This window comes from Artemia sp. Qi Xiang Cuo, chromosome 19 (assembly GCF_049724085.1).
Source record: "Artemia sp. Qi Xiang Cuo chromosome 19, ASM4972408v1, whole genome shotgun sequence".
Lineage (NCBI taxonomy): Eukaryota > Metazoa > Arthropoda > Branchiopoda > Anostraca > Artemiidae > Artemia > Artemia sp. Qi Xiang Cuo.
The window spans coordinates 45,991,875-46,019,431 of NC_142812.1; the positions used below are offsets into that span (position 1 = coordinate 45,991,875).

Here is a 27,557-nt window from a genome sequence, read left to right on the forward strand (position 1 = left end):
TCAGCATCAACGTATATTCTTCAGCTAATTATCCCAGGGGAGGGAACCCAGAAAAAAGGCGATTCATGGTTCACGAAAAATTTTACTTCATTTCCAGTAGCCCTATCGTTTTCACAGGCCTTTGTATTTTCGGCCTTAGATTATTTGAAATTATGCCAAGGGGCAGTTTACTTTTTGATTGAGATGTGGGGTTGTTTCCACAGATGGAAATTAAGAGGCTAGTGCAGCCAATTTTTCACGATGGCTGGCATCATCACATGTGCCAGAAACTGATTCTCTGCTCCTCTCAAATGTAAATTCGTGAGAGCAAGAAAATTTTTGTTTTTGATTCTGCTGTGCAAAATAAATTTCTACGAATCTTGGGGACGTCAACTTTGAAAACCAAATTCGGATGTTAGACGATCTAGACCATAGTGGTCCTACAGTAGAAGACTTGTCGAGGACAACCGATCCAGAGCCAAGCGGAGGAAGCACAGGCATTGGTGGAAGAGAAGATAAACAAGTGTAGTGATTTTAAGTTTGGTGATATTTATGTTATGTCTGAGTTTCCAGCCAATCCACCGGAGATGCGGGCCATTTATCTTAGGAGGGAGGTGTTGGAACCCTTGGTCCCAGTTTGTTCAGATAAATGTCCCTCCCAGATTCCTTTCTTTTGGCCCCTTAATTATTTTCCTTCCCTGAGTAATAAATATTAATTTTTCTTTTATTTTGTGACGCCATTTTGGGTCCTCTTAACTGCGTACGTGCTTAATAGACCACGAGGTAAAGAATTGCGCAGTTAGGGAGGTTGACCAGTAAATTAGTAAGTCCTAGGTTTGGCTGGAAAGATTCATTTACCACCCTCGTAACCCCTGCCGCAGCACGCGGCTAGCGGGCTGGAAGAAAGAGTCCTTTTGAAATCAGTTCTTTTATACAACGTGTAGTGGTTACAGTAAGCTTTTTTTTTACTATGTACTCTTTTAACTTTTCAGCTTTCGCCGAATCTAAAAGAGATAGTTAGAAATCTTACCGGTAAACTTTGGCTTTAAATGTGGCCATAGACCATCCGATCACGTTGGTATATACGGAACCGTTGGAGTAACCGCGGAAATCCCACTAATTTGGGGCCGACGAGGGATCTCCCCCTCCAGTAAGTGGCATAGCAACTCTTTGCGCCATTTTTGCCTTTAAAAGTGGTGACTTCGTACGTTAGACCTCCAATAAGTGGTGCCAGCGGTACTTACACTCCAATAAGTGGTGGCAGCAAGAAAAAGAGCTATCAACAACACTGGTAGTAAAAGAATTCTACGTTTTCGAAGAGACGGGTTAATTTGGCCTAGAGTGGCCTATATGATTATATAGAGAGAGATAAAAAAATACAGAATTAATTAATGAGAAGGTCTATAATGGGCTGTGTGCCTTGTTAGACAAATATAAAAAAGAATAACGTGAAATTAATGAGTTGAGTTTACAGTGGGAAAATCTCCGTATTGAAAAGTATTACAGGGTTTAAGGACAGATAGGAAAACGTTGGAAGTTGGGTTATTATTTGAGTGAATTGGCGGACTTAGGTATAATCTTCAGTGACGAAGGTTATAAGAGTATTTAGGACGGCAAAGTAGGAGAATTCGTCAGTTTGTGCGCACATTGGAAAAGGAAGGTGGAAGGCACCTGTCCTATTGAATAATCTGCCCAGGAGGAGATTATATTTGGAATACGAGTATCCAGAAGGGATGCGTGATTTGTTTTACAGGGTAGTTCCCCTGTTTGAGTTTAGTCCAGCTAATTCACTAGTGGAATATTCGCGCGGTTTTTCTAATTATTTTCTGGTCCAACCCCTGTTAATTCGTTTTTCGGAGATATAATTCACTCGCGTAAAACTGCTTGCTGTGAAAGAAGTCATTATTCCCTAGTGAAGTCTAGACATTCCGGTGATTTGAAAAATTGTTCAGTCTTATTGAACATAGCTGACAATTCATAATAGTAATTACATACCATAATTTTTGCGTGACAATTTCTGAACTTACCAAGATTCACTAATTTAATAAAAAATAAAATAATCAAAAATAAGTCGACGCGGTAAAATGAGAGGGTACGAAAAAAACTTAGGAAGGATATGTGAAAAAACAAAACGAACTAACCCCTCAGAGGCTGTGCCAAATGAAGGGGAGTTACGAGTAAAAGAAAATACGGATAGAGAATGAACAGAGTCAGAAAATGAATTAAGAGAATATAAAGACAGTGAGATTCAGTGTAGGCCAAGTAGCAGGAGTAGTAGAAGTTCAATTTTCAGCAGGAGCTCACGAAAAAGCACTCAAATAGATATGACGCAACAACTTTTAAATTTCATAGAGAATGAAAGATTAGACAGAGTACGAAAAGAGAAGGAAGATAGAGAACAAAGAGAAAGAGATAGAGTAGCCAAAGAAAAAAAGTAGGAGGCAGACAGAGAGGAAAGAAAATGCATAATGGAAATGATTGCCGGGAGGAATTCCCCAGAGCCTAATAAATCGTCTACAATAGCGATAATTAAGGCAGTAAACCTTCAACCAATGAAATAAAATGAAGATTTAAATTTATACATATATAATTTTTAAAAAAAACGGCGGAATTAAACGGGTTGCCGAGAGAAAATTGGGTAACAAGAATACAGCCCCTCCTTAACTACAAAGCACAACTTGCATATAAAGCATTACCAATGAAATACTCAAAAGATTTTGAAAGACTAAAAAATCCATTTTTGATAAATTTCAACTATCCCCCGAGCACTTTCAAAGAATGTTTAGAAGCGAAAGAAAACGAGACAACGAAACATATAAAGAATTCGGGTACAAATTGAAAGACATGTGTTTAAAATGGCTAGAGTTAGAAAATTATAGAATGTATGAAGACCCGGAAGAGATATAAGAAAAATATGACAGAAGTGGTAGATAAAACAGCAGTGTAACAAATTTTTGAAAACAGCCACAGAGAATTGAAAATTTACTTGAGGAAGAAGAACCCAAAAACACGCAAAGAAATGGCAGAATCGGTGAATTGATTGACCGACATAAGAGTGGAAATTGAGGAGACAGATATATTTCAAAATAAAGAGTATAACAAAAATAGGCACTATAACACAGCGCAAGGAGAATTAACTTGCTATAACTGTGGTACCACGATGCATTTTGCAAGAAACTACTAATAGGGAAACAAATTACGCGTTTGCAGAGTCGCATAAGATATACGGAAAATTGAACAGGGAATTAGTTGAAATGGCAATTGATTCTTGCACCGATCAAACTTATGTGCGAACTGACCTAATTAATAGAACAGAGATAGACCATAAAAATAAGATTACAACATTATGTTATTATGGGGACAAGCACCCATGCCCGTCTGCTTGGGTAAGAATAGAAATTGCAAAGAAGGACGGTACGGTCCAGAGAAAACCGATGAAAGTAGGCTTAGTACCCACTCTAGCAGTGGATGTTTTAGTAGGAGGAGACTTTGGAGATATCGGAAATCTCCTATCGTTAGAAGCGACTTCTTTAACAGAGGAAAAATTACAAAATGACACTACGACGGAAGAATATGCTACTTCAGGGACAAGGACGTGGACCGGCCCATACAACAAATTGGGAGGCTGTGCCACCCTGTTGGAAAAACGAAATACTTGATACTTGGGTTCAAAATGTTGATAATCCACAAAAAGGGGATGCGGAAGTAAAAAGACCACAAAATACTGAAAAAAAGACGCGCGAGAATGATCTTTTGGGAAAATTTGCAAATAATAGAAAACTTGAGAATACTTTTAATGAATATGAGACGACAGCAAGTACTGGCCAAAATGAAACGCTGAATGTACCAGAGAAAAATGAGACGAAATTTATTGTACGCACTTTTCCTCGGAGCTCGAGAAATTTTAGTAGAATATGAAAAACCAAATGTCGGAGTTCAGTTCCCATTTGAGGACAAAATATTTGTTGCTGCGGTAAGAATAAAGAAGACTTTAAGAGAGAAAAAAAAATATTAAACAGAGATACAATGAACAAATGCAGTCAAGGATGGACACTGGAGTCCAATTCAGATTTCATGACAATTTATTTAATGCTAGTACAAAACAAAAGAAAACTAAGAGGGAGAAAAGAGATATTAAACGGAGCTACAATGAAGTAATGCAGTCAAAGATAATGGACACTGGAGTCCAAATCAATTTTAACAATGATTTATTATTTTGCGCGAATGACAAAATTGAGAAAAGTAGAGATGAAAAGAGGAGTGCAAAAAAAAGACAAAATTTGGAGATTCAGCCTGTAGTGGCGAAAAATAAAAATTATCTGGGCTGTGCCTAGCTAAAATAAATAATAGGGAGAAAAATAAAATGTTGGATGGGCTGTGCCTTGAAAACATAGATAATAAGGGGGAAAGAGGTCAAAGACCCATGGGGAATAAAACAAGATGGTTACAAAATAGAGATGAATGACCTACAACAGGTTGGGGGAAAGATGGGAGATATGGAATGTCGAATCAGATTGGAAAGATTTGGAAAGGAATCTAATATTGGTCTGATCAACTCAAAAGAGGGTTTGTTCCTCTATGAGGGGGAGGAATCCCTTGGGGAAGATCCCTGCGGGAAGTCGCAAAAGATAGCCATTTTCCTCAATGCACAACTGGCGGACAAGTTGTGATCCCTTTACCGAGATTTTGCCTCTCTGATCTGGAGTCCTTGGGGGATACTCTCTCCCAGTCACTTCATACTTCACCCAAACCTTTGTCCAGTAACCCTAATCATAGTTGTTATTCTTCATGGGAACCGACAATTATTTCCGGCAAATTGTATTCAGTGGGAGTTGTATTCAAATTTCATTTTCAATCAGCATAAACGGATATTCTGCATTTAATTATCCCAGGGGAGGGAACCCAGAAAAAAGGCGATCCATGGTTCGCGAAAAATTTTACTTCATTTCCAGTACCCTTATCGTTTTCACAGGCCTTTGTATTTTCGGCCTTAGATTATTTGAAATTATGCCAAGGGGCAATTTACTTTTTGATGGAGATGCGGGGTCGTTTCCACATATGTAAATTAAGAGGCTAGTGCAGCCAATTTTCCACGATGGCTGGCATCATCATAAGTGCCAGAAACTGATTCTCTGCTCCTCTCAAATGTAAATTCGCGAGAGAAATAAAATTTTTATTTTTAATTCTGCTGTGCACAATAAATTTCTACGAATCTTGGGGACGTCAACTTTGAAAACCAAATTCGGATGTTAGACGATCTAGACCATGGTGGTCCTACAGTAGAAGACTTGTCGAGGACGACCGATCCAGAGCCAAGCGGAGGAAGCACAGGCATTGGTAGAAGAGAAGATAAACAAGTGTAGTGATTTTAAGTTTGGTGATACTTATGTTATGTCTGAGTTTCCAGCCAATCCACCGGAGATGCGGGCCATTTATCTTAGGAGGGAGGTGTTGGAACCATTGATCCCAGTTTGTTCAGATACATGTCCCTCCTAGATTCCTTTCTTTTGGCCCCTTAATTATTTTCCTTCCCCGAGTTAGAATTAATAATTTTCCTTTTATTTTGTGACGCCATTTTGTGTCCTCTTAATTGCGTACGTGCTTATTAGACCACGAGGTAAAGAATTGCGCAGTTAGGGAGGTTGACCAGTAAATTAGTAAGTCCTAGGATTGGCTGGAAAGATTCATTTACCACCCTCGTAACCCCTGCCGCAGCACGCGGCTAGCGGGCTGGGAGAAAGAGTCCTTTTTAGTTCAGTTCTTTTATACAACGTGTAGTGATTACAGTAAGCTTTTTTTTACTATGTACTCCTTTAACTTTTCAGCTTAGGTCGAGTCTAAAAGAGATAGTTAGAAATCTTATCGGTAAACTTTGGCTTTAAATGTGGCCATAGACCATCCAATCACGTTGGTATATACGGAACCGTTGGAGTAACCGCGAAAATCCCACTAATTTGGGGCCGACGAGGGATCTCCCCCTCCAGTAAGTGGCATAGCAACTCTTTGCGCCATTTTTGACTTTAAAAGTGGTGACCCCCGCACATTAAACATCCAATAAGTGGTGCCAGCGGTACTTACCCCACCTTTTCCCCAAACACATCCAATCAAAATTTCCAGATAGCCATTTTGTTCAAAGTAGTTGAAAGTTTTGGAAATTAGGTCTTCGAGGATGACAACCTCCTCCCCCCACAGCCTTCAGATCAAGGGTTGTAACTTATGTTTTTTATAGAAAGCGTTGTCGTATAAACTTCAAAAAGCTCATTCGGTTGGAAATTAAAATGGCTAATGCCCTTTTTAATAGTCAAAAGAGATTGGAAGGCAACTAACACTCCTTCCACGCCCACCAATTCCCCAAATACATCCAATCAAAATTTTGAGATAGCCATTTTGTTCCACGCAGTCGCAAGTTCTGGAAATTACACCTTTGAGCAGGCCACTTCCCCCACAGTATTCAGGTCAAGGGTTATTAATTATACCCAGGGGGCATATAAGGTTTTTATTGAAATCTTTGTCGTAGAAACTTGAAAAAGGGCTCATTTGATTGGAAATTCAAAGGGCTAGTGACCTTTTTAATTGTAAAAAGTGATTTGAGGGCAACTAACCCCCTCTCATACCCACCGTTTCCCCAAACACATTCAATTAAAAAGTTTTAGATAGCCATTTTATTCAACGTAGTTGAAAGTTTTGATAATTACGTCTTTAACGATGAAAACCCCTCCCTCCAACAGCCCTTAGGGCAAGGGTTGTAAGTTATGCCCTGGGGGCATATAGGATTTTTAAAGAAAGCGATGTTGTAGAAACTTCAAAAAGGGCTAATTCAATTGGAAATTAAAAGTGCTAGTGCCCATTTTAATAGTCGAAAGGGAATGAAGGGCAACTAACCCCCCTCTCACGCCCACCATTTCCCCAAACACTTCCAATCAAAATTTTGACATTTCCATTTTGTTCAATGTAGTTGAAAGTTCTGGAAATTTGGTCTTTTAGGACGATAAACCCCCTCAGAGTCCTCAGTGTAAGGGTTGTAAGTTATGTCCTGGGGGTATATAAAGCTGTTGTAGATGTTATTTGTATATAACATGTTGTATGTAGATGTTGTTGTAGATGTATATGTATGATTTATAAAAAGATGTTGTAGAAATTTCAAAAAGGGCTCATTTGATTGGAAATTGAACGGGCTAGTGCCCTTTTTGATAGTCGAACGTTAGTGGAGAGTAATTAGCCCCCTTCTCACGCCCACCATTTTCCCTAACACATTCAATCAAAGTTTAGAGATGACCATTTTGTTTAACGCAGTTCAAAATTCTGAAAATTAGGTATTTGAGGATGACGCCCCCCCCCCCGAAACCCTCAGGGCAAGGGTTGCAACTTATGCCCTGGGGGCATATAAGGTTTTTATTATAAGGTATAATATTTGTATGCTACCACTGCTACTACAATTACCACTAGTCCCCGGAAATTCAAAGGGCTAGTGCCGTTTCTAGTGCTCGAAAGTGATTGGAGGGCAACTAACCCCCCTCTCACGCCCACCTTTTCCCCAAATACATCCAATCAAATTTTTGAGATAGCCATTTTGTTCAACGTACTTGAAACTTATGGAAATTATGTATTTGAGGATGACAAACCCCCCAGAGTCCCCAAGGCAAAGGTTGTAAGTTATTCCCTGGGGACATATTAGGTTTTTATAGATAGCGTTGTCGTGGAAACTTCAAAAGGGGCTCATTCAATTGGAAATTGAGAGGACTAGTGCCCTTTTTAATAGTCAAAATTGATTGGAGGGTAAATAACCCCTCTCTCACGCCCACCATTCCCCCAAACACATCCACTCAAAATTTTCAGATAACGAATTTGTTCAACGTAGTAAACAGCTCAGGAAATTATGTCTTTGAGGATGAAGCCCCCCCTAGCTCTCAGGGCAAGGGTTGGAAGTTATGCCCAGGGGGCAAATAAGGTTTTTATTGAAACCGTTGTCGTAGAAACTTTAAAAGGGCTTATTTTATTGGAAATTGAAAGGGATAGTGTCTTTTTAATAGTTGAAAGTGATTGGAGAGCAACTAACGCCCCTCTCACGCCCATCATTTTCCCAAACACATCCAATCAAAATTTGGAGATAACCATTTTGTTTAACATAGTTGAAAGTTCTGGAAATTAGGTCTTTAAGGATGGCAACCCCTCTCTCAGCCCTTAGGGTAATGGTTGTAATTTATGCCCTGGGGGCATATAAGGTAGAAAGCGTTGTCGTAGAAACTCAAAAGGGGCTCATTCGATTGGAAATCGAAAAGCCTTTTGCTCTTTTTAATAGTCGAAAGTGATTGGAAGGCTTGATATTTTTATACTAAAGATCGATGTTGGTGCAATGCATTATTATTATTATTATTTTTTGTTTAGACCAGGGCACTTCGTATCGAAAGAGTTGTCGCAGGAACTTCGAAAGGGCTTATTCGGCTGAAAATAGAAAGGGTTTATTCCCTTTTTAATAGTCGAAAGGGATCGGAGGGCCACTAATCCCTCTCCCACCCCCACCCTCCCATTTGCCCATTATGTTTCAAAACTAAATGTTGCCTTAAGATTACATCAAAATGCACTGTGTTAATGCTAATTCCCAGTAAGGCATCTCAGCAGTATCCCAGGAACGACTGAGGGTATTAGGTTCAAACTTTTGGGGCTACTTCTGTTCTTAAAATTTAACCAAATCAAAATAGCGTAAGTGTATCCAAGCTACCAAAGAAAGTAAACAGATTTCTTTTGCGAATGGTATCAAGTTTTCCATTTCAGATCAAATAGAGGAGGTATGAAACTAAATTAAACACTACTATTTGTGTCCAGATTTTTAAAAGGGTGTACGTTGTTAAAAATTGCTGAAAATTTCTCTCCAGCACTCAAATAGCAGGCCAAACTATAAAGTATTAAAAAAAACAAAAAGATTTAAAGTATTATTTTCTTTTTCCCTGAAAAGACTATGTCAATATAAAACGAACAAAAACTAATTAAAAAAACTTTTTCCACAAAATAAGTTTTTCAAAGGAAAGTAAAGAACTCCATTAAACCAAAAATGAGCAAAAATAAAATCAAATAATCTACTAAGCGTGAAACTACCACAAATTAGCATCGATAAATAAATGAAACTCAAAAAGAACAGAAATTACAATAATTAACCGAGTCAAACTCAAAACGAGGAGAAATTAACACGAGTTGGGCTCAAAACCCCTGTGCCTTCCCAAGGCCAGAACATAATTTGAACTTTACTGAAAAAAATAAATGTTTTTACTTTTATAACTTTAATAAATCAAACAATATTAACATTTTGATTACTAAATATCAGTATATGTATATTAAACTGAAAATTCACATTCATTTGTATTCAGTCGCCAGTGGAAGATCCTGGGGGGGGAGGGTGCACCCCCTAGCCTAGTCCAAAGTAGTGTAATTTACTTAATTAACTCAAGTTTGTGTTAATTAAACCTGCTCCTGACGCAAGTTTATCGGATCAACCTGTTTTGCGCCCCCTAAAATTTTTTTTTCGAATCAACATATTTTGCCCCCCCCTTCATAAAAATCCTGGATCTGCCCCTGTCAGTTGCAGCATTAATCCTTGTGTTTATGTATATAATTACGAATGTATATTGCTAAGTGTCAATAAAGTAATTTTTCGGAAATTTTTTTGAAAAGCAGAAAAGTATGACTTGGTCAGATTTGCTTCTGAAAGGTTGAAATTGTCTTTACTAAACTAAAAGAATTATTTAATAGAATTACCTCGATATCTATATCCAGCGTAACTACTGCACCTATAATGCTAAGATACGCAGCAGGAGGGCCATTTTGAAGTTCCTCTTCATCAATTGGTACCTCTTCTTCTTCATCTTCGGAGTCACTACTCATTCCTATCATTTCATCACCAAAGGCCCCTCCACCTCCTCCCATCCATTTCTTAGGTGCGTCATCTTCGGCTTCCCCATCTTCTTTTTCATCTTTTCCGTCTTTGTCTGTTCTCTTTGCCTGCGCTAAATTGATTTTAAATTTGTTAGAAACCCTACACAATAGTTACAAGCCACCCGTCGATAAAAAGAAAACCAAGAAATTTTAGTGAATCCTCTTTATTGATTCTAAGGTCACACTTGTGCTATAAAAACTAGAGACGTAACTGGCGATGACTTGGCCTGTGTAGATTATATAAACATTATATTATATTTTCAGCAACCACATAGAGAAACTGTCTTTCTAGGCACCCATCGTTTCCTAATTTCCAACAGTTTATCTCTACTCTCATTACCATCAGTCTTAAATGCTGATCTTCAGTCTCATTGCTCGGTCATAAGAATTAGGCACGAACGCTGAATATAGTCCAACTCACCAGATTATGCACATGATCAAAAACGTAAGACTGAAGCCAGGGGCACCAATTCACAAAATTATATCAAAAGACAAGATTTTTCTTTTATTTTTAATAACAATTAAAATTTTTTTTTTCAAAATCTGGGGGGGGGGGGGAGGGTCGCATTTTCAAATTTTAATGAAAATGCCAAAAAAGGCATTTTTCAAAAGCCTCTCTCCCAATTCCCTCGCCAATCTTTGACTATAGTAAGTCTTTTTTCTGTTTTATTGATAAGTGTGATTATAGCAGAAATTATACATTTTTTTTTCCTTACGAGCAAATAAATTTTCAAATGTGGATAAATCCATTTATATATAAAGTAAAAAAAAAAAAAAAAAAAAAAAAAAAAAAAATTACCTAATTTAAGGTAAAAATTTTGTACTTGAAAAAAAAAACAAAGATTAGCAAGATTGAAATAAACGATTTTTTCAAATATCTAAAAGCACTTATTGCTGTACCAAAAATGAAAGATCACATCTAATTTTTCATAATTTTACAGGAAATGGAATATTTAGGATATAAGTTTATTTTCAGGAATTTTCCTAGTTTCAAAGCAAATTTCTCGATCAAAAATAAAAAGGTCAGTTTAAGATTTAGGATCGAAACATAAACTCAGAGAAATAAAAAAGTGGAAACCAAAATTATCAAAATAAAGAAAAGACCCAGCGTCACGCATAAAAGCGAATAACCATAACAAGATTAAAAATTTCTACAACTATAGGTTTTTCCACTAGAATCGGATGCTGTTTTTTCTAAATGTATTTTTCCACAAAAATACTAGTTTTGAAAATTAAATTTATTCTGAACAGTTAAAACCCAAATAACGCGTGTCTTATGTTTTCATTAATTAAACGGAAAACAAATATAAAACTATAGTTTTGTTTCGGGGGTGACCCTAAACGGTTAGTCTAACGAGGTCATCATGATCTAGAAAAATAGAGTTGTCTTACTAGAAAAATGTTGTCTTACCTATAACATATCTTTAGTCTATTCATGCCTGAAAACACCGATTTTCTTGTATTCTTCTTTTGGTTATTTCAAAGCTACAAATTTTTTATAACTGTACTACATTTTTATCGGTGTTGCGATAAAAATCGGTGTTGAACCGTGTAAATAAATAAACAAAGCTTATTATTTAAGCTTGGCAACGGTTTTCATTCATAAAAGTTGAAATTAATGTTTCTCAAATGCGAATACACCGTCAAAGGAAGGCTATAGCTTTATAAGCTATTTGTTACAGAGATTTTTGACTTATTATTTTGCTAATACTTCACCCATGTTCCTTTTTTTCCGTTTGGCACCAACTAATACCAAAAACTAAATGCTATTACTTGGAAATCTTCTTCATTAGGGATTAAATTACTTTTGCATTACTGTTTGCATTGTAATTTTTTTTTACGGAAATTTGTTTGAAATATACTAATTAACATATAAAATGTTATGCCATGTATATATGCGAGGAATATTTTTTTCGGACTAAATGCAACCCATTTTTTGATGGTAATTCAAAATTGAGAAACAATAGGTTTAAAGGTTGAATTCTTGCCAATATCTTTAGATAAATATGGTTGTACAAGTTTCCACTTAACTAATCTGGTTTGATTTTCACTGTCCTTGGTACATTGAAGCTGATAATCCCTATTTCTTGAGTAGCAACAAAAATATATTTTTGCGCACAATATGAATGAGGCTCCAATGTCACTGGCAACTATTTATTATCTGTCTTATGCCGAACACCGGCAAGTTGAGCACTTTTTTCAGCAATGTTGCCTGTAATATCGATTCAATTTAATCGATTATCGACTAATCGATTCTTTCCTGAAGATTTAATCCATTCCTACCGGAAGATGACATCAGCCTCTCTGAGTGGTATATATCATAAAAAACTCAAATGATAGTTGGTAATAGCTTGGAAAGTACTGATAAATAATTTGGATTGTATATGATTTTTTCAGTTTTCTACGAGTTTTGGTTATTTTGTAGCCTTTTTAGTCAGCCCACGATTTTGCTCATTGATGACCTCTGCTTTGAAACAATTCAAATTACATGACAATACCGTTTATTTGTAAGTAAGAATTAGAAAAAAATAAGTGTGTGCACTTGCAATGGTTTACTGTTATTGAGTTCTAGCGGGCTAAAACTCGAAACAATAATTCTATTCAATGGCTATTTTGTAATAGTAATGGGTTTCAGCTGAAGAAAATATACTGGAAGCATAACTTACTCTTAGGAGCGATCGGCTTTAAAGTCCAAGACGTTAGAGGCAAGTTAGTGCGTCTCTGAACGGCAGCTTGTATGACTGCCCCCTTTTCCAATCTAAATGTGACGCTTGCTGCACTTCCACCATCAGATTCCTTAAACCTTGTGTCCCAGACCCCAGTCATTTTCCATGCCTTTTCTACAAAATCCCATTGGACAATCTTTGGTGCCTCTAGCCATAGGATTGATTTTGATAGTCTGGGCAGAAAAAAATAAATTAAGAGAGCCTTGTTATCTAGCCACTGCAATATTGTGATATTGCAGTGGCTCTTAACTAATTTAGGGCCATGCGCTACCTAGGTATTTCTAAAATTCTGATTTTTATAAATCTCGTGATATATAAATTTTGTTATTAAAAATTTTAAGTTGTTAACCTGAAGGAGGCTTATAAGGTCATTAACTTGGTATCTTTCTTGCGTCGTCCTCTAAGCATATTTTATGTCAATGAAAAATATTGTTTGAATACAATATCTTTTATACAATGTATAACGTCATTGCATTACTATCATGCATCTGTTCTGCTTTTAAAATGCATTCGAATTTAATTTCGTTCACAACAAATAATTTTTTGTCAAAATTAAGGCTCTAAAGTATAGTCAGTCGAAGGGTGCTACCCATGACCACCCAAAACAATTCCACATCCAACAAGCGGGGCATGTGTTACACCTTGGGAATCATAGACAGCCTAATAGCGCTGCCTAAGTAAAGAGCGATGTGGACACAATGTATTTTTTTTTTTTTTTTTTAGACCAGGGCACTTCGTATCAAAGGATTTGTCGTAGAAACTTCGAAAAGGGCTCATTCTATTGGAAATTGAAAGATCTAGTGGCCTTTTAGATAGTCAAAAGTGAGTGGATAGAAACGAATCCCCCTCCCACGCCCACCATTTCCTCAAAAACATCCAAACAAAATTGTGAGACAGCAATTTTGTTCAACGTTGTCGAAAATGCCGGAAATTATGTCTTTGTTGATGAACCCCCCCCCCCCCCACAGCCCTCAGGGCAAGGGTTGTAAGTTTTGCCCTGGGGGCAATTAAGGTTTATTTAGAAACAGTGATCATATAAACTTCGGAGGGGGATCATTCGATTGCTAATCAAAAGTTCTATTGCCCTCTTTAAGATTCAGAGTAATCGGAGGGTGGATACCCCACACCTCGCATTTTTCCGAAACGCATCTGATAGAAATTTTGAGGTGGCCATTTGTTGTTGTAGAAATTTCTAAAAAGGCTCATTCGATTGAAAATTGAAGGCGATAGCGCCCATTTAAATAGTCGAAAGGGATTATACGGCAACTAACTCACCTCCCACACCCACAATTTCCCCAAATAAATTCAATCAAACTTTTGAGATAACTATTTTGTCCAGCTTAGTTTAAATGTTCGGACATTATGTGTTTGAAGATGACAACCCCCAACAGTCCTCAGGACAAGGGTTGTAAGTTATGCCCTGGGGGCATATAATTTTTTTTAGAAAGGGTAGTCGTGTAAGCTTCCGAGGGGGCTCATTGGATTGATAATCAGCATTTCTGGTACTCTTTTTAAGATTCAAAGTGATTGGAAGGTGGATACCCCCCTCTCACACCTTGTATTTTCCTGAATGCATCTGATAGAAATTTCGAGATGACCATTTGTTGTCGTAAAAAACTTCTAAAAAGGCTCATTTGATTAGAAATTGAAGGGACTAGTGCCTCTTTTAATAGTCGAAAGTGACTAGAGGGCAACTAACCCCACTCCCACGCCCACCATTTCCCGAAACACACCAAATGATAATATTGAGACAGCCATTTTGTTTAGCGTTGTTAAAAGATCCGGAAATTATGCCTTTGAGGATGAAACCCCCCGTCAGCCCTCAGGGCAAGGGTTGTAAGTTATGCCCTGGGGACAGATAAATTTTTTACAGAAAGGGCGGTCGTATAAACTTTGGAAGGGGCTCATTGAATTTATTATCACAAGTTTTACTACCCTTTTTAAGATTCAAATTGATCGGAAGGCGGATACCCCTCCCCCTCCCACACCTCTTTTTGCCTGAAATGCATCTGATAGAAATTTTGAGATGACCATTGGAGGGTAACAAGCTCCCGCCTATGCCAATAAATTTCCAAAACACATCTAATCAAAATTTTGAAATTACCATTTTGTTCAGCGTAGTTGAAAGATCCAGAAATTATGTCTTTGAGGATGACAGCCCCCCGCCCCACAGCACTAAAAGTAAGGGTTTTAAGTTATTCCCCGAGGGCATATTATGTTTTATGGAAAGGATGGTCGTATAAACTCCGGAGGGGGCTCATTTGATTGGAAATCAGATGTTCTAGTTCCCTTTTTAATAGTCAAAGTTATAAGGGGCAACTGTTCGCCCCTACGTCGTATTTTCCACAAATGCATCCGATGAAAATTTTCTAATAACCATTTGTTTAAAAATAGTCCAAAGATCATATAATAAGGTATTTGAGGTGGATAGAATCCCCCAGAGTCTGGGGGTAAGTATTGTAATTTATGCCCCAGGGGCATATAAGGTTCTTATGGAAGGGGTGGTCCTGTGACTTTTAGAAAAGGTTCATTTAATTTGAAATGTATAGTTCTAGTTCCTTTTTAAGAGTCAAAAATGATGGAGAGCAACTAGCCTCCCTCCCTGACGTCCTCTATTCCCTAAACGCGTTCAATTAAAATTGTGAGATAGCCGTTTTTTCATCAATAGTCCAAAAGTCATATAACAATGCCTTTAGGGTGGCCTTTGAGGTGGATAGAATCCCCCAGAGTCTGGGGTAAGGGTTGTAATTTATGCCCCAGGGGCATATAAGGTTTTTTATGGAAGGGGTGGTCGCGTTAACTTCAGAAAAGGTTCATTTGATTTGAAATGTATAGTTCTAGTTCCTTTTAAGAGTCGAAAATGATGGAGAGCAGCTAGCCTCCCTCCCTTACATCCTCTTTTCCTTAAGCGCTTTCAGTTGAAATTGGGAGATAGCCATTTTGTTACCAATAGTCCAAAAATCATATAACCATGCCATTAGGGTGCGCATAATGGTCCAGTTTCGTACCAGCAAGTACCAAGGTCTTCATTACCTAGCAACAGCGTAGTGAATGCAGCCTCGCCTTGAGACTTGAAGACTGAGATTCAAGCCTGCCTGTTGCCGGGAATTCATCGTAGGGTATCGCAGTATTGTTAATTCTCTCCTTTGAAAGCGGCAAGTATGGTAAAACATACTCTGTGGTAAAAACAGAAACACAGGATAATTTAGTCTTAGTTGCCACACGACGGTGATGATATTTGCTTGTGCCTACAAAGGATCTATGTTCAAAGCTTGTTGTGGTAACGGGTTGAAGCGATAAAAAACTGTAGGGTTGCTAGTGAATTTTTTTTATTCCGAACTAGTTAGAACTAGCTAGTTAGACCTTACCGTTAGCTGACTGAAAATACCTATTTTATGACATAAGGCGTGTCACAGTTTTTGTGTATAACATAGTATGGATATAAGACATAAACAGATACTTTCAACCGATATTTCAATCTATTAAAATTCATTTCACACATGAAATTGAATAAGTTTATAATACATTTTTTCAAGCAAATATCTAGTCGCAAATGACCCGATCTTGGCCATGTTTACAGATCATGCTAAATCACTACTTACATGGCCGAAAAGTTAAAGTAGATGTAAATGGTCACGTATCAGTCCCTAGCTCTCTGGATAATTATTGGTGTCCCTGCGGTACCAGTACTGGGGACCTTATTATTCCTGATTTACAGTAATGATTTACTAAGATCTTTACCTGCTAATGCCACCTTAGCTTTTTTTGCAGATGATGCTGCAGTGACAGTAAAAGCTTCAACTTCTTTCTTGCTTGTTCGAAATGTGATGAAAATAGTGAATTCTCTTACTATGTTTTTTTCTTGTATTTATTTGGCTTCAAACTTACCGAAACTCAGTTCATGATATCTGGGCACTCAAAACAGTCACTGGATAAGATTAGAATAGAGGAACTAATCTTGGGTCAAAATAGGATAAAAACGGTTAAGTCATTTAGATACCACGGGATCATTGTAGATGTTGTTTTGTCGTTTCGCAAACCCTCTGATTGTTTGCATCTGAAACTTGCTTCTAATTTGGATGCCTTTATAGATTAAACCGAGTGTTTCCATTTTCCATTCTTAAAATTTGTCTTAAATGTTGTCCTATAATTCACTTCAACATGTTTACGGTTCATTTACAACCACTGCAGATAATCCAGAGTAAGGAAGTATTAATTCTTGGCTCTTTTATTCCTTGCCCTTCAAAACTACAACATCTATCAGAAACCCATATCCTCTTTTTATTTATGGATATTCTTAATCTAAAAAAACTAAAAGAATTACAAACATTAATGTGGGTTTTACATTCAATCTCCAAAAAACTCTTCTTATGATAAGGCTATTGCCAGGGTTTTTTGTCCATGCTCGCTCCAAGAAGCTTCATCATTTTACTACTTAACTCAGAAGGGGCTAGATTTCATTAAGGTACCAGATCCCCTATACTGCAAATAAATTTGACCAGGCTGAAGTAACTCCTAAGAATCGTTTATCAATAAAAAAAAAATGTTTTGAGGTTATTCCTTGTCAAGATGTGGGGACTTACGAATGTTAGATTCATTTTTAATCTTGGTTCGGCTTACACTTGCGCTGGGATCGCCTCTACTCTTTTTTTTTCGGTTCTTTCGTCTGCTTCTTTTTTTGCCTTTTGCGGCTTGTTTTTTTTATCTGTTGTTATTTTTTCTGAAAATTTATTGGATTAAAGCAACAATTATATCTTTATGTTTAGTGTAAAAAGCCAACACATCGAGTAGTACAGTCAATCTAGCGTCAAATAGGACTCGACCGCAAACAAATTGCAACAGAAATGTTTTTTACACCATCTTGTAGAGAAAAAAAAACAGTACAACATGTCAAAAGTTGAGAAACCCAGTGGGGTGCAAAATGAGTGTTTTTTAGCGTTTTCCGTTTTTTTTTCTTTTGCTGCTTTTAGCGGAAACTTTCCGTAAACCTAGATCTTAGCATTTAATTAATAGGAGACATGTTTCTGAACTAGTTTTGTGTGCTTAATTCGAATATCACATCAGATTCAAGTTATGTCCCACCGTTAGTGTTTCACATTCATCACCAAACAAGAAATTCGTATTTCGTGGCCATATTTCCGTGTGTTTCATGTCAGATGTGACGACAGTGTTCTTTCAAAAATCAGATACGTTCGTATTCCTGACTTTACTGCACTGGATCCCAGTGCTAGCCTCGATACTCTCTGGCTTTCGTCGTGGTATCTGAAGACTCCAAGGTCGGGATGGACTGGGACATATCAGACTGTCATGGTTGGAAACCATCCGGGGAAAGCGTCTGTAATGTTTCTCTCAATGATTGACCTGTCTGCCAGTGATGACACCTGTGTATACTCTACCTTGATGTTCATCGCAGACCAAGCTAAACGCCATGGATTCGCCCCAGTCATGACCTTCGATCAGCCATTGTGGTGGAAAGCTATGAAAATGGTTGAGGCTTCTGAACCAGGAAGTGAGCTCTCAGCAGTACTTCTGAAACTCGGTGGGTTTCACAAAACCATGAGCTTTATTGGATGCATAGGATACACAATGGAAGGATCCGGTCTCCGCGAAGTCCTGGAACTTGTATATGCCCCAAACACTGTTCCCCATCTCCTAAGTGGAAAGGCTATTTCACGAGCTGTTCGAGGTCTCTTGCTAGTTGATAGTGCTCTCCATGCCGTGCTGCTCTCCGAGTTATTTGACGATGATCCCTGTTCAGAACCTGAAACAAAGTTAGGCACCAAAGAAGTTGCAGACCTTAAAACACTATACATCAAGCTAATGAATGGAGAGGCAACAATGACGGAGGTTGAAGAAAATCCTGCACTCAAGCGGATCAAAGGTTTCGTCGACCAGAAGATACTTGATCTGTCTCAGCACAGAACTTCAAAGCTGTGGTTTCAGCTTATGAATATGGTTGGGATACTTAGTTCTTTCATCAAAGCTGAGCGGATGGGACTTTGTGACTTACACCTAAAGTCTGTGTCTGAAATGCTACCTTTTCTTGCGGCCTGTGGTCACAACAACTATGCCAAATCCTGCCGAATATACCTTCAGAAGATGGTGAAGCTTGAAGAAACCCATCCTACTGTTCATAGTTCATTCCAACAAGGAATGCACGTCGTCAGATGATCTAATCGCTATTGGGCTGGCTTGTCGACGGATCTAGTTATTGAACAAGAGCTTATGCGCTCGTTGAAAACAGCAGGCGGACTGACTAGTGGTACGGGCATGACCGAAACCCAGAGGTCGCTGTGGGTTTTAGCACGCCCAACCTGCTCTGCTGTTAACCTCCTAATGGAAGATCTGACGCAAATTCTCTATGGGACAAGCGAGCAGCACAAGGAGAACGCAGGCCCCAGACAAGAACGAGACTTCAAGGATACGCAGGCGATGGTCCCGTACTTTGAAAATGGCTCACCATTCGGAGGGGATACCCAGCTTAGAAGCATTGCTACCGGTGTGACTGCATATGAATCTGCAAACGTTGACTGTGCGAAGGCTGTCGGGCTAAAAATCCTTGATGCTATGACTTGAAAAGTGGCGAAGGATTTTGTCTGCCGAAGAAAGGAACAGGCAGTCTAGATAACAACAAAGCAAACAGCTGGAGGAGATTGCAAGCGACTGGATCCAGCTTTGCTATTCCAACGCTTCATTGCGTTAGCCAAAAGGACAAGACTTCCTGAATCAGAGTACTTCCGGTATGAACTTTGTTCGTATCCCGCTGTTCTGTTTGACAGCTCATTTATGCCAAGAGTGCCGAACAAGGCCGAATTCGCCAAGGCCATTGCACTTGCATGAAAACTCGAAGAAAGTCCGTGTGTGCTGAACGACGGGACACACAACGTACTTGACGGCGAATCTCTATTGCACCCAGTTCCAGGGATAAAAAATGACACGTATGCGGGTCTCATACAGAGCTACTCCCTGTATATTTCGTGGAAGTACCCTGGTGGAACTGTAGTTTTCGATGGGTATGATAGTGGACCTTCCATCAAAGATATGGCCCATTCGTATCGTAATCAAACGATTGGTCGCGATGTTTTCTTCACGAATGACATACGTCTGAAAGTGAAGAAAGAAGAATTTCTCGGGAACAAGAAAAACAAGTCAGGATTCATTAGTGCGCTTGCAGTTCATCTCCGGCAAAAAGGCTATTTTGTAGTCCAAGCCCCCAGTGATGCAGACGTGCCTATTGTAAAAGCTGCTATCGAATCAGCTAAACAGAAGGTAACTGCAGTTATTGGAGAAGATACTGATCTTCTGGTCCTTCACTGCTACCACTGTGATGTCTCCACTAACAAGGTGTACTTCGCCCCAGAGCCAAAGAAAAATAAAGAGCGAAGGTGTTCATGAAATGAAAAAAAGATTAGGCCAAGAAGTATGTGGTCTGATCCTCTTTGCCCATGCATTCCTTGGGTGTGATTCTACATCAAGTGTCCACAACATCGGAAAAGGTCTTACCCTGAAAAAAGTGATAGAAGACGAAAGTTTTCGAGCATCTGCCAAGGTCTTTATGAAGAAGGCAGCAACAAAAATCGAAGTCAAGGAACCCGGAGAAGACGCACTTCTTATAATATATGGTGGAAAGAAGGGGGGAAATCTGAACGAGCTTCGAAAGCAGCTCTTCGAAAGAAAGCTCGTCACAGCACCGGCTTTTGTTCACCCAGAGCAGCTACCTCCCACATCAAACTCTGCAGCATTTCACAGCTATAGAGTTTACTTTCAGGAACACGCCTGGAATGACGACCGTAATCTAGAATAGGACCCTCAAGAGTGGGGCTGGAAGGACCGAAATGGTACATTATACCCTGTGATGACGGACCTACCCCCAGCACCTCCCCAACTTCTTAAGATTGTTAAGTGTTCCTGCCGTTCAAACTGCACCTCTGCTCGGTGCACTTGTGTCAGAAACGGTATGTCTTGCACTCTCGCGTGCAAAACTTGTCAGGGAGCAGAATGTGATAATTCTCCCAAATCAGAAGATCTCATCGACGATCCCGACGACGAAGTTTCAAACTACACTGCCAGTGATTAATGTCGCAAGTCATTTGAAAAGTTGCCTGCTTTTTACCAATGTGATTTTTGTTACCTGTGATTTTAGTCAGTTAATACATTAAGAGATGATTGATTATTTTGAAGAAACCTTTTGGTGATGAATGTGAAACACTGTCGGTTGAACATATCCTTGATCTGATGTGATATTCGAGTTCAACGCATAAAACTACTCAAGAAATGGGGTCAAACGACTATGTTATAATAGAATCGCGAACTTCGTGAATGGTGATGAATGTGAAACACTTTTGGTTCACCGTATCTTAAATCTGATGTAATATTCGAGTTCAGCTCATAAAACTACATCAGAAATGTGTTTCCCATGAAGTAAACTCTAAGCCTTGAGAAAATCGAAAATTTAGGCTTAAAAACGAAAAATAAAACACAAAACGCTAAAAAACACTAATTTTGCACCCCGCTAGGTATCTCAGCTTTTGATATGTTGTACAGTTTTTTTTCTCTACAAGATGGTGTAAAAATCATTTCTGTTGCAATTTGTTTGCGGTCAAACCTTATATTGACTGTACTAGAGCTCTACTCTGTGTTAGCTAAAATTATAGCTATTGTATTAATAAAGATCTACCTTACCTTAATAAATAATAGAGCCTGGGATTAAACCGCTTGTCTTAACAAACTTAAAGTATAGATCGATCCTTCTAAATAAAATTCAAAACTATGAACAACCAAGTCTTAATTACAATATATGCGACAACAAAATCTATAATTCTTGCTGATTTGTAATATGCAAAATGATTTAACTTAAAAAATTGCTCATTAAAATTTACTAGCACAAGAAAATTACAGAATATTGGAAACAAGAATGGAACTGCCCCAAAAGGGGTTTGGCCTGTGAATGTCCGAAATTCCTTTTTCTCTGCTTGGATTCAAGTGCTTTGCTAATCAGCTTTTTCAGTCTTCTGCAAGCTTTGACGAAGTTAACGTTAGGTTAGGTTGGGTTAAGTTAAATTAGGTTAAAAAACACAGAAATGGGTTAAAAACCTAACTTAACCTAACTTGTCACCATCAAACCTTACATGAAACTGAAAAAGCTGACTGGTAACGGTGACTTAATCGAAGGAGAAAAAAAAGGTATTTCAGACATCCACCGGTGAATGTCGACATTCACCAATTTCGGACATTCAAGGTAACATATATGTATAAAAATTTTAATTTTGGTTTAAAGGGTAGTGTTTGAGAGGATGGTAGCCCTCTTTACATTTAGGGTAACCTTAGGTATGCTATTAAAAAAGATGAGAAATTCAACAAAAAAGAACCAAATAAAAATAGTTTCTTTTTCACCAGAAAGTAAAGAGCGACATTAAAACTTAAAACGAAAAGAAATTATTTCGGATATGAGGGTTCTCCCCCCACTAGCTTTACGCTAAAGTTTGTCTGTGAGAATAACTGCTCAATTACAAGGACCGTTCTATAGGAACAAAAAATACTTTTAGAGCACTATAAAACTTTCTGTTCCTTTTCAGAATCGTTTTAACTCTTTACTTTCATTTGAATTTTTGTTTTGTTTAAACAATGGGGTAGGAAATTGCTTTGCCTTACTTGATAGTAATTGATATTAGCACACGATCCATTTCCTTTTCATGAAGTTTCAATTCCTTTTCTATGTCTTCAGGATCTGCCCGTGGGTCTGGTGGGGGGAGAGGTGTGTAATCCGACGAGAAACTACTCTTGACTGGACGATTCATTTCTTTAACTGAAAGATAAATTGAATTTACAGTATTTTAAGCCATACATCATTCAAAATAATAAGATTGACAGTCTAGAAAACTTACGTAAAGGAAAAACCGTTTCTGTCATTTAACATTTCGGGTCTGATAATTAAAAGTGCGACATATGGTATTTTGGCCAAAAATGAGCTATGTATGTGTCATTGGTAAACTAAGCTCGAGAAATCGAATGGTGTAGTCAGAATTGTCCTATCTTGTACGGTTACGAAGATAAAAAGAGATATAAACCTCTAAGCGGCACATGCCTCTTTTTCACCAGGTCTTGTACCAATTCAGAATGACAGAAGAAGATTATTTTACGCAGCTATAACATGGCCCCTGGTATTTGTCTCCTTTTTTGTTAATGAAAAAGGAGACATGCACCATAAAATGGAATAATTTTGAATTCGCTTGTAGTAGATGAATTTAATTTATACCATTGAAAAGAGCATAAAAATTGGTTTAGAATATATTTTCTTTATCCCCATTAGCCTCGTCCTTCAGAGCAACCTTAGCCGACCGATTTTTCCGTTTTTTGGCTCTCCTGACAAGTTGCACAGTGGAATATGTGGTTAACACAGGCAAATATCAATGAAAAACTGAATAATTTCAAATATTTTAAATAAGATAAGCGATTAGACTCGTATCACTTCATTCAGCATGTAACATAAGGATATTTATGAAAATTTAATTTCGTAGAAACGCTAAATGGCAGCGCTAAATGAAAAGCTACACAGACCAGGCTCTATGAAATATAGGCCTGAATGAACCCAACATAACAATAATAATCATCAGCGGTAAAGCATAGCATATATTAAACATGTAACCAAACCTAACCTAGGTACCTTTTTCCCTCTCCCCAAACCCCAAAAACAACAGTTTAAATATCGTAAACGCAATGAAAACCACGCTTTGCAGTCCATTTCTCTATTGAAATACCCGTTTGGCGGGTTTCGTCTCTCGTTTCCTTGATACAGCATATAGCGGTGCCCGCATAATGAACCAGTACACTAGTTTTTTCAACCATAAGTAGGGAGCAACATTGAAATGTTGTTCCTCCTCCTCAATAGCTTGTTCTTTATCCTAAACTTTTTAGCACTTTTAAAGAAGCTTTCTGTTCTAAATTAATGTCCCTTGTCAAATTTAACGGCCGTTCTTAAAAATAGGGAGAAATAGTCCAACTTTAGCATAAGGAGCAAGGTATTTAGCAAGGCAAATAAAAAGAATTTCATACAGGAATTCTGTCCAATCCCCCAAGTTTAAAATTTCCCGTGGATAGCTCACCCCCGGAAAATTCTCCCATGGGAACCCACCAGAAGCACAAAGTCCACCCACCCAAAAAAATTCTTTATACTTCCCAATATCACATTCTACATGTAAACAATGGGTAATTTTCACAACTTACAGGCCTCTCCCCTCGGGCTGTCGGGGAGGGGGGTTATGTTCCCCTAAGGGAATAGTTATTAGATTTCTCATCTACGCTGATCAAACCTGATTATGATTATTATAATTATTATGATGAACATAACAATAACAATAATAATGAACCTAACAACAATAATCGTACACAAGGCGTTCATTCCAGAAACAATAATCCGATAAAGAACTAAATACACGAATCTTACTAATTTTCGAGGTTTTAACGTAAGATAAAAAGCTGCAAGGACAGAAAAGTTTGTTCAACGATGCATAGGAAGAATTGTCTCTATTGCATACCAATGTTCATAAAATTAACGTCGCTGCTAATGCCTACATGGCAGTGACTTCAATACGCTCTATCATTTCTCTTTTTTGTTATTGTTTTTCGTTTTCGTTGACACATTTCAGGGTCTGGAGTTTATAATAATCTCTAGTCTCTATACTAAAAGGTGTATGCTTCAATCTTGTGAAACTTTTTTTTATGACTTCTCAAGGGCCTTATATTTCAGACCACCAAGGGACAAATTTTAAACAATTGTAAAATTGATTCCTGACTCCTCAAAGACCGAAAGATGGACGAGTGTTTTTTCTTTCAAATACATGCGAAGTTTTTGTTTTCATTTTTTCTCAGATGAACATTTCTTTTATTTTTCTTTCGAACATAAGTTCGAAAAAATTAGTTTCTTTTTCGTCTTCTATCCAAATTCTTAAGCCGTAATCAAAGCGCTCTCAAGCTTTGATTAGTTTATTAACACTCAATTCAGTGCTCTTTTTTTCATCCACGCCTTTTAAATTGAAGATACAAACAAGGATGGTCTTACCATTAGCGACAGTGTAGTATTTACCAAAATGAACTACACCTCTGACTGCTATTTTAAGAAAAACACTTTGCCTTGTTTTATGCCCAAATTCATCACCCTTAAGTCAAGCACTCATAAGTTTTAATTAGTTCATTTATACTTATGGTAAGTACGTGAAAAGTGAAGATTCGTTAATGCTAATAAAATAAAACAAACTAGTATGAAAATATAGTAATTCATAAACAAATTTGGGCCATATATTTGCACATTAGAAGGGGGGGGAGATAAAGCATAGCATATACTAAATATGTAACCTAACCTAGCCCAACCTAGGTACCTTTGTTTGCCCCTTCAACCCTAAAAAACTAAAGTTTAAATCTTTGTCACGGAGTGAGCAACACCTCATAAGACAGAGAAAGCCTATTTTTCATGTAACTCTCGGTCTTTTTCGATGCGTGCTTTCTCGTGGACTTACCGGATTCTTAACAAGTATAGGATTTTGTTTTTCATCCACATTTTTAACTTGAGATACAAACAAGGAAGGTTATGCCAGCAGTGACAGTCCATTTAACAATTACCATTAACCATTTTAACACTAAAAATTGGTCTAGTCTATACCCAAATTTATACCCGAATTATTCTGGTATAGAAAATACCCAAATTTATAGACCTTAAGTGAAGCTCTCCTAAGGTTTGATTAGTTCATTCACACCTTTTTAGTAAAATATTCATTTACTAATTCTGTTTTCTATCTATACATTTCAACTTACTACAAACAATGGAAAACTTACCAACAGTCACAGTGTAGTATTTATTCCTTTTTGGCTGATCAGGTAATTCAAACAGATCGATGATTATAACTCCACCGACCAATAGAAATAATTCCATGTTCAATGCTGAAAAATCGTGGATTGAATATCAGGTAACGCAACAACAAGATAGCCTATCAAATAACAGGATAACTGGAAATTCTAAGGCCCAGATCTTAATTGGTGCAACAAAGGTAGCAAATTTTATTCACCTGGGGAACCACATAAAAAAAATTTTGAGGACCAATTACGCCAGCTCTTAGTGAAAGCGTAATGTACCTTATCACTGCTATTTCTAAAAAATGAATGATCTTTACTTTTATTATTGGCCAATTAAGACAAGCCACTATATCAATTAAGACGGGGTTTTAGATATATTGATACAAGTGCATTAAACGTACTCTTTTATATACTGTATATGGAATGTCAAACTGGAGATGCTACAGATACCAGGACAGATACCCACCAGACTGGTTATTTCAAGACACCGCTACGAAGATTTGGAATGCTAAGAGTAATTTTCATTTCGTTTACGATATTTAAACTGTTGTTTTCTGGGGTTTAGGGGGGGATGTACCTAGGTTAGGTTACGTATTTAATATATGGTATGCTTTACTGCCCCCCCCCCCCTAATCTGCAAATATATAGCGCAAATTGGTTTCTAGACTATTACATATTCATCCTATTTTAATTTTTTTCACTAGCATTAACCAAACTTGACTTCTTTAGGAGTATATAAAAGAGTACGTGTAATGCACCAGTACCGAGATATTATAGCAAATATGGTACAGTTGACCACACCAAATATGATGCGGTCGTGTTTGAAGACGCACTTTAAGATGTAGAAACTATAAGACAATATCACCTTCATTAGAAACATCCTGTTTTAGTGGTCCCACATTAATCGGTGTTTCACTTACCACTGGCAAGGTTTTGGCTATTTTCTGATTTCATTATTTTTGAAGATTTAACTTAGTTTCAGATTTAATCAGTTTCTTCTCCGAAAGAGTGGGTGACATTTCGAAACCTAATTTGTTACATATAGGCTATATAGTAACAAAGAGTAACAAAAACCCTGGCACTTGGCATACTTTTATGTAAGTGATTCTCAAATTACATATTAGCATAATTATCGTGTTTTTCCTTAGTTTTAAATCATTAGATGGCAAATCAGCAATTTCAATTGAATTATGAAACTCTGACGTGGAGTCAATTCATCCTTCCTGCTTATCCTTCACAGAATCTCATATCTGTAGGATTCATATTCTCCCTGGGTTCATTGGTATTCTCGATGTTACTTTTCTTCTAACTGCAGATTTTGTTTATAATTCAATGTGATTGAATCGAAGATTTGTTTTGCGAGGAAGAATTAGTGACAGCACTAAAAGGATTAAAAATAATAAGGCGCCAGGTACTTATTGTGTAGTAAATGAATTTATCAAATATGGTGACTCTGAGTTTAGAAATAAATTACTGAAGATTATGAATATGATTTTTGAAAAAGTACCTAGTGATTTTAGGAAAACCTTAATTAAACCATTGCATAAGAAAGATGATAAGAGTGAGTGTGGTAACTATCGAGGAATCAGTCTGGTGTCTGTAGGTAGCAAATTACTTAGTAATATGATACTTTTTAGACGTAGAGATGGCGCAGACAAGTTTTTAAGAGAACATTGTGGTTTTAGAAATTTTAGAAAAGGTAGTGGATCTGTCGACCAAACTCTCTGTTAGGTTAATAATTGAAAAGTGCCTGAGTTGTCGAACACCTACTAATTTTTATAGATAATGAGCAAGCGTTTGATTCTGTTGATAGAAGAGCCTTAACGAAGGTCTTTTCCTTGTATGGTATACCAGACAAATACATTAAAGTGATTAGTGCTATCTATGAGAATAACACTGCTGTGGTTAAGGTAGGATATGAGGTTAGCAGCTGGTTTCGTATTAAATCAGGAGTTAAGCAGGGTTATTTTCTATCCCCCTTTATATGGATAATTTTGATGGACTTTGTCTTAAGGGGCACAGGAAAGGCAAAGGGAGACCCCGGAATCAAATGGGGAGGAGAAACTCAGTTTTATAGAT

At 37.6% G+C, this 27,557-nt stretch overlaps 1 protein-coding gene across 1 annotated transcript in view; it reads right to left on the bottom strand.

Moving 5' to 3' along the window:
* LOC148940915 (dynein axonemal intermediate chain 7 homolog) overlaps nt 1–25,557 on the bottom strand; it is a 59,249-nt gene extending 33,692 nt beyond the window's left edge. Inside the window, exons 1-4 of the mRNA XM_089105107.1 lie at nt 25,461–25,557; nt 22,284–22,437; nt 12,573–12,805; nt 9,730–9,977 (exon numbers count right to left, since the gene is read on the bottom strand). Of these exons, the coding sequence (XP_088961233.1) occupies nt 9,730–9,977; nt 12,573–12,805; nt 22,284–22,437; nt 25,461–25,557 (732 nt within the window). The remainder of the gene's footprint in view (nt 1–9,729; nt 9,978–12,572; nt 12,806–22,283; nt 22,438–25,460) is intronic.
* Nucleotides 25,558–27,557: the final 2,000 nt, after the last annotated feature.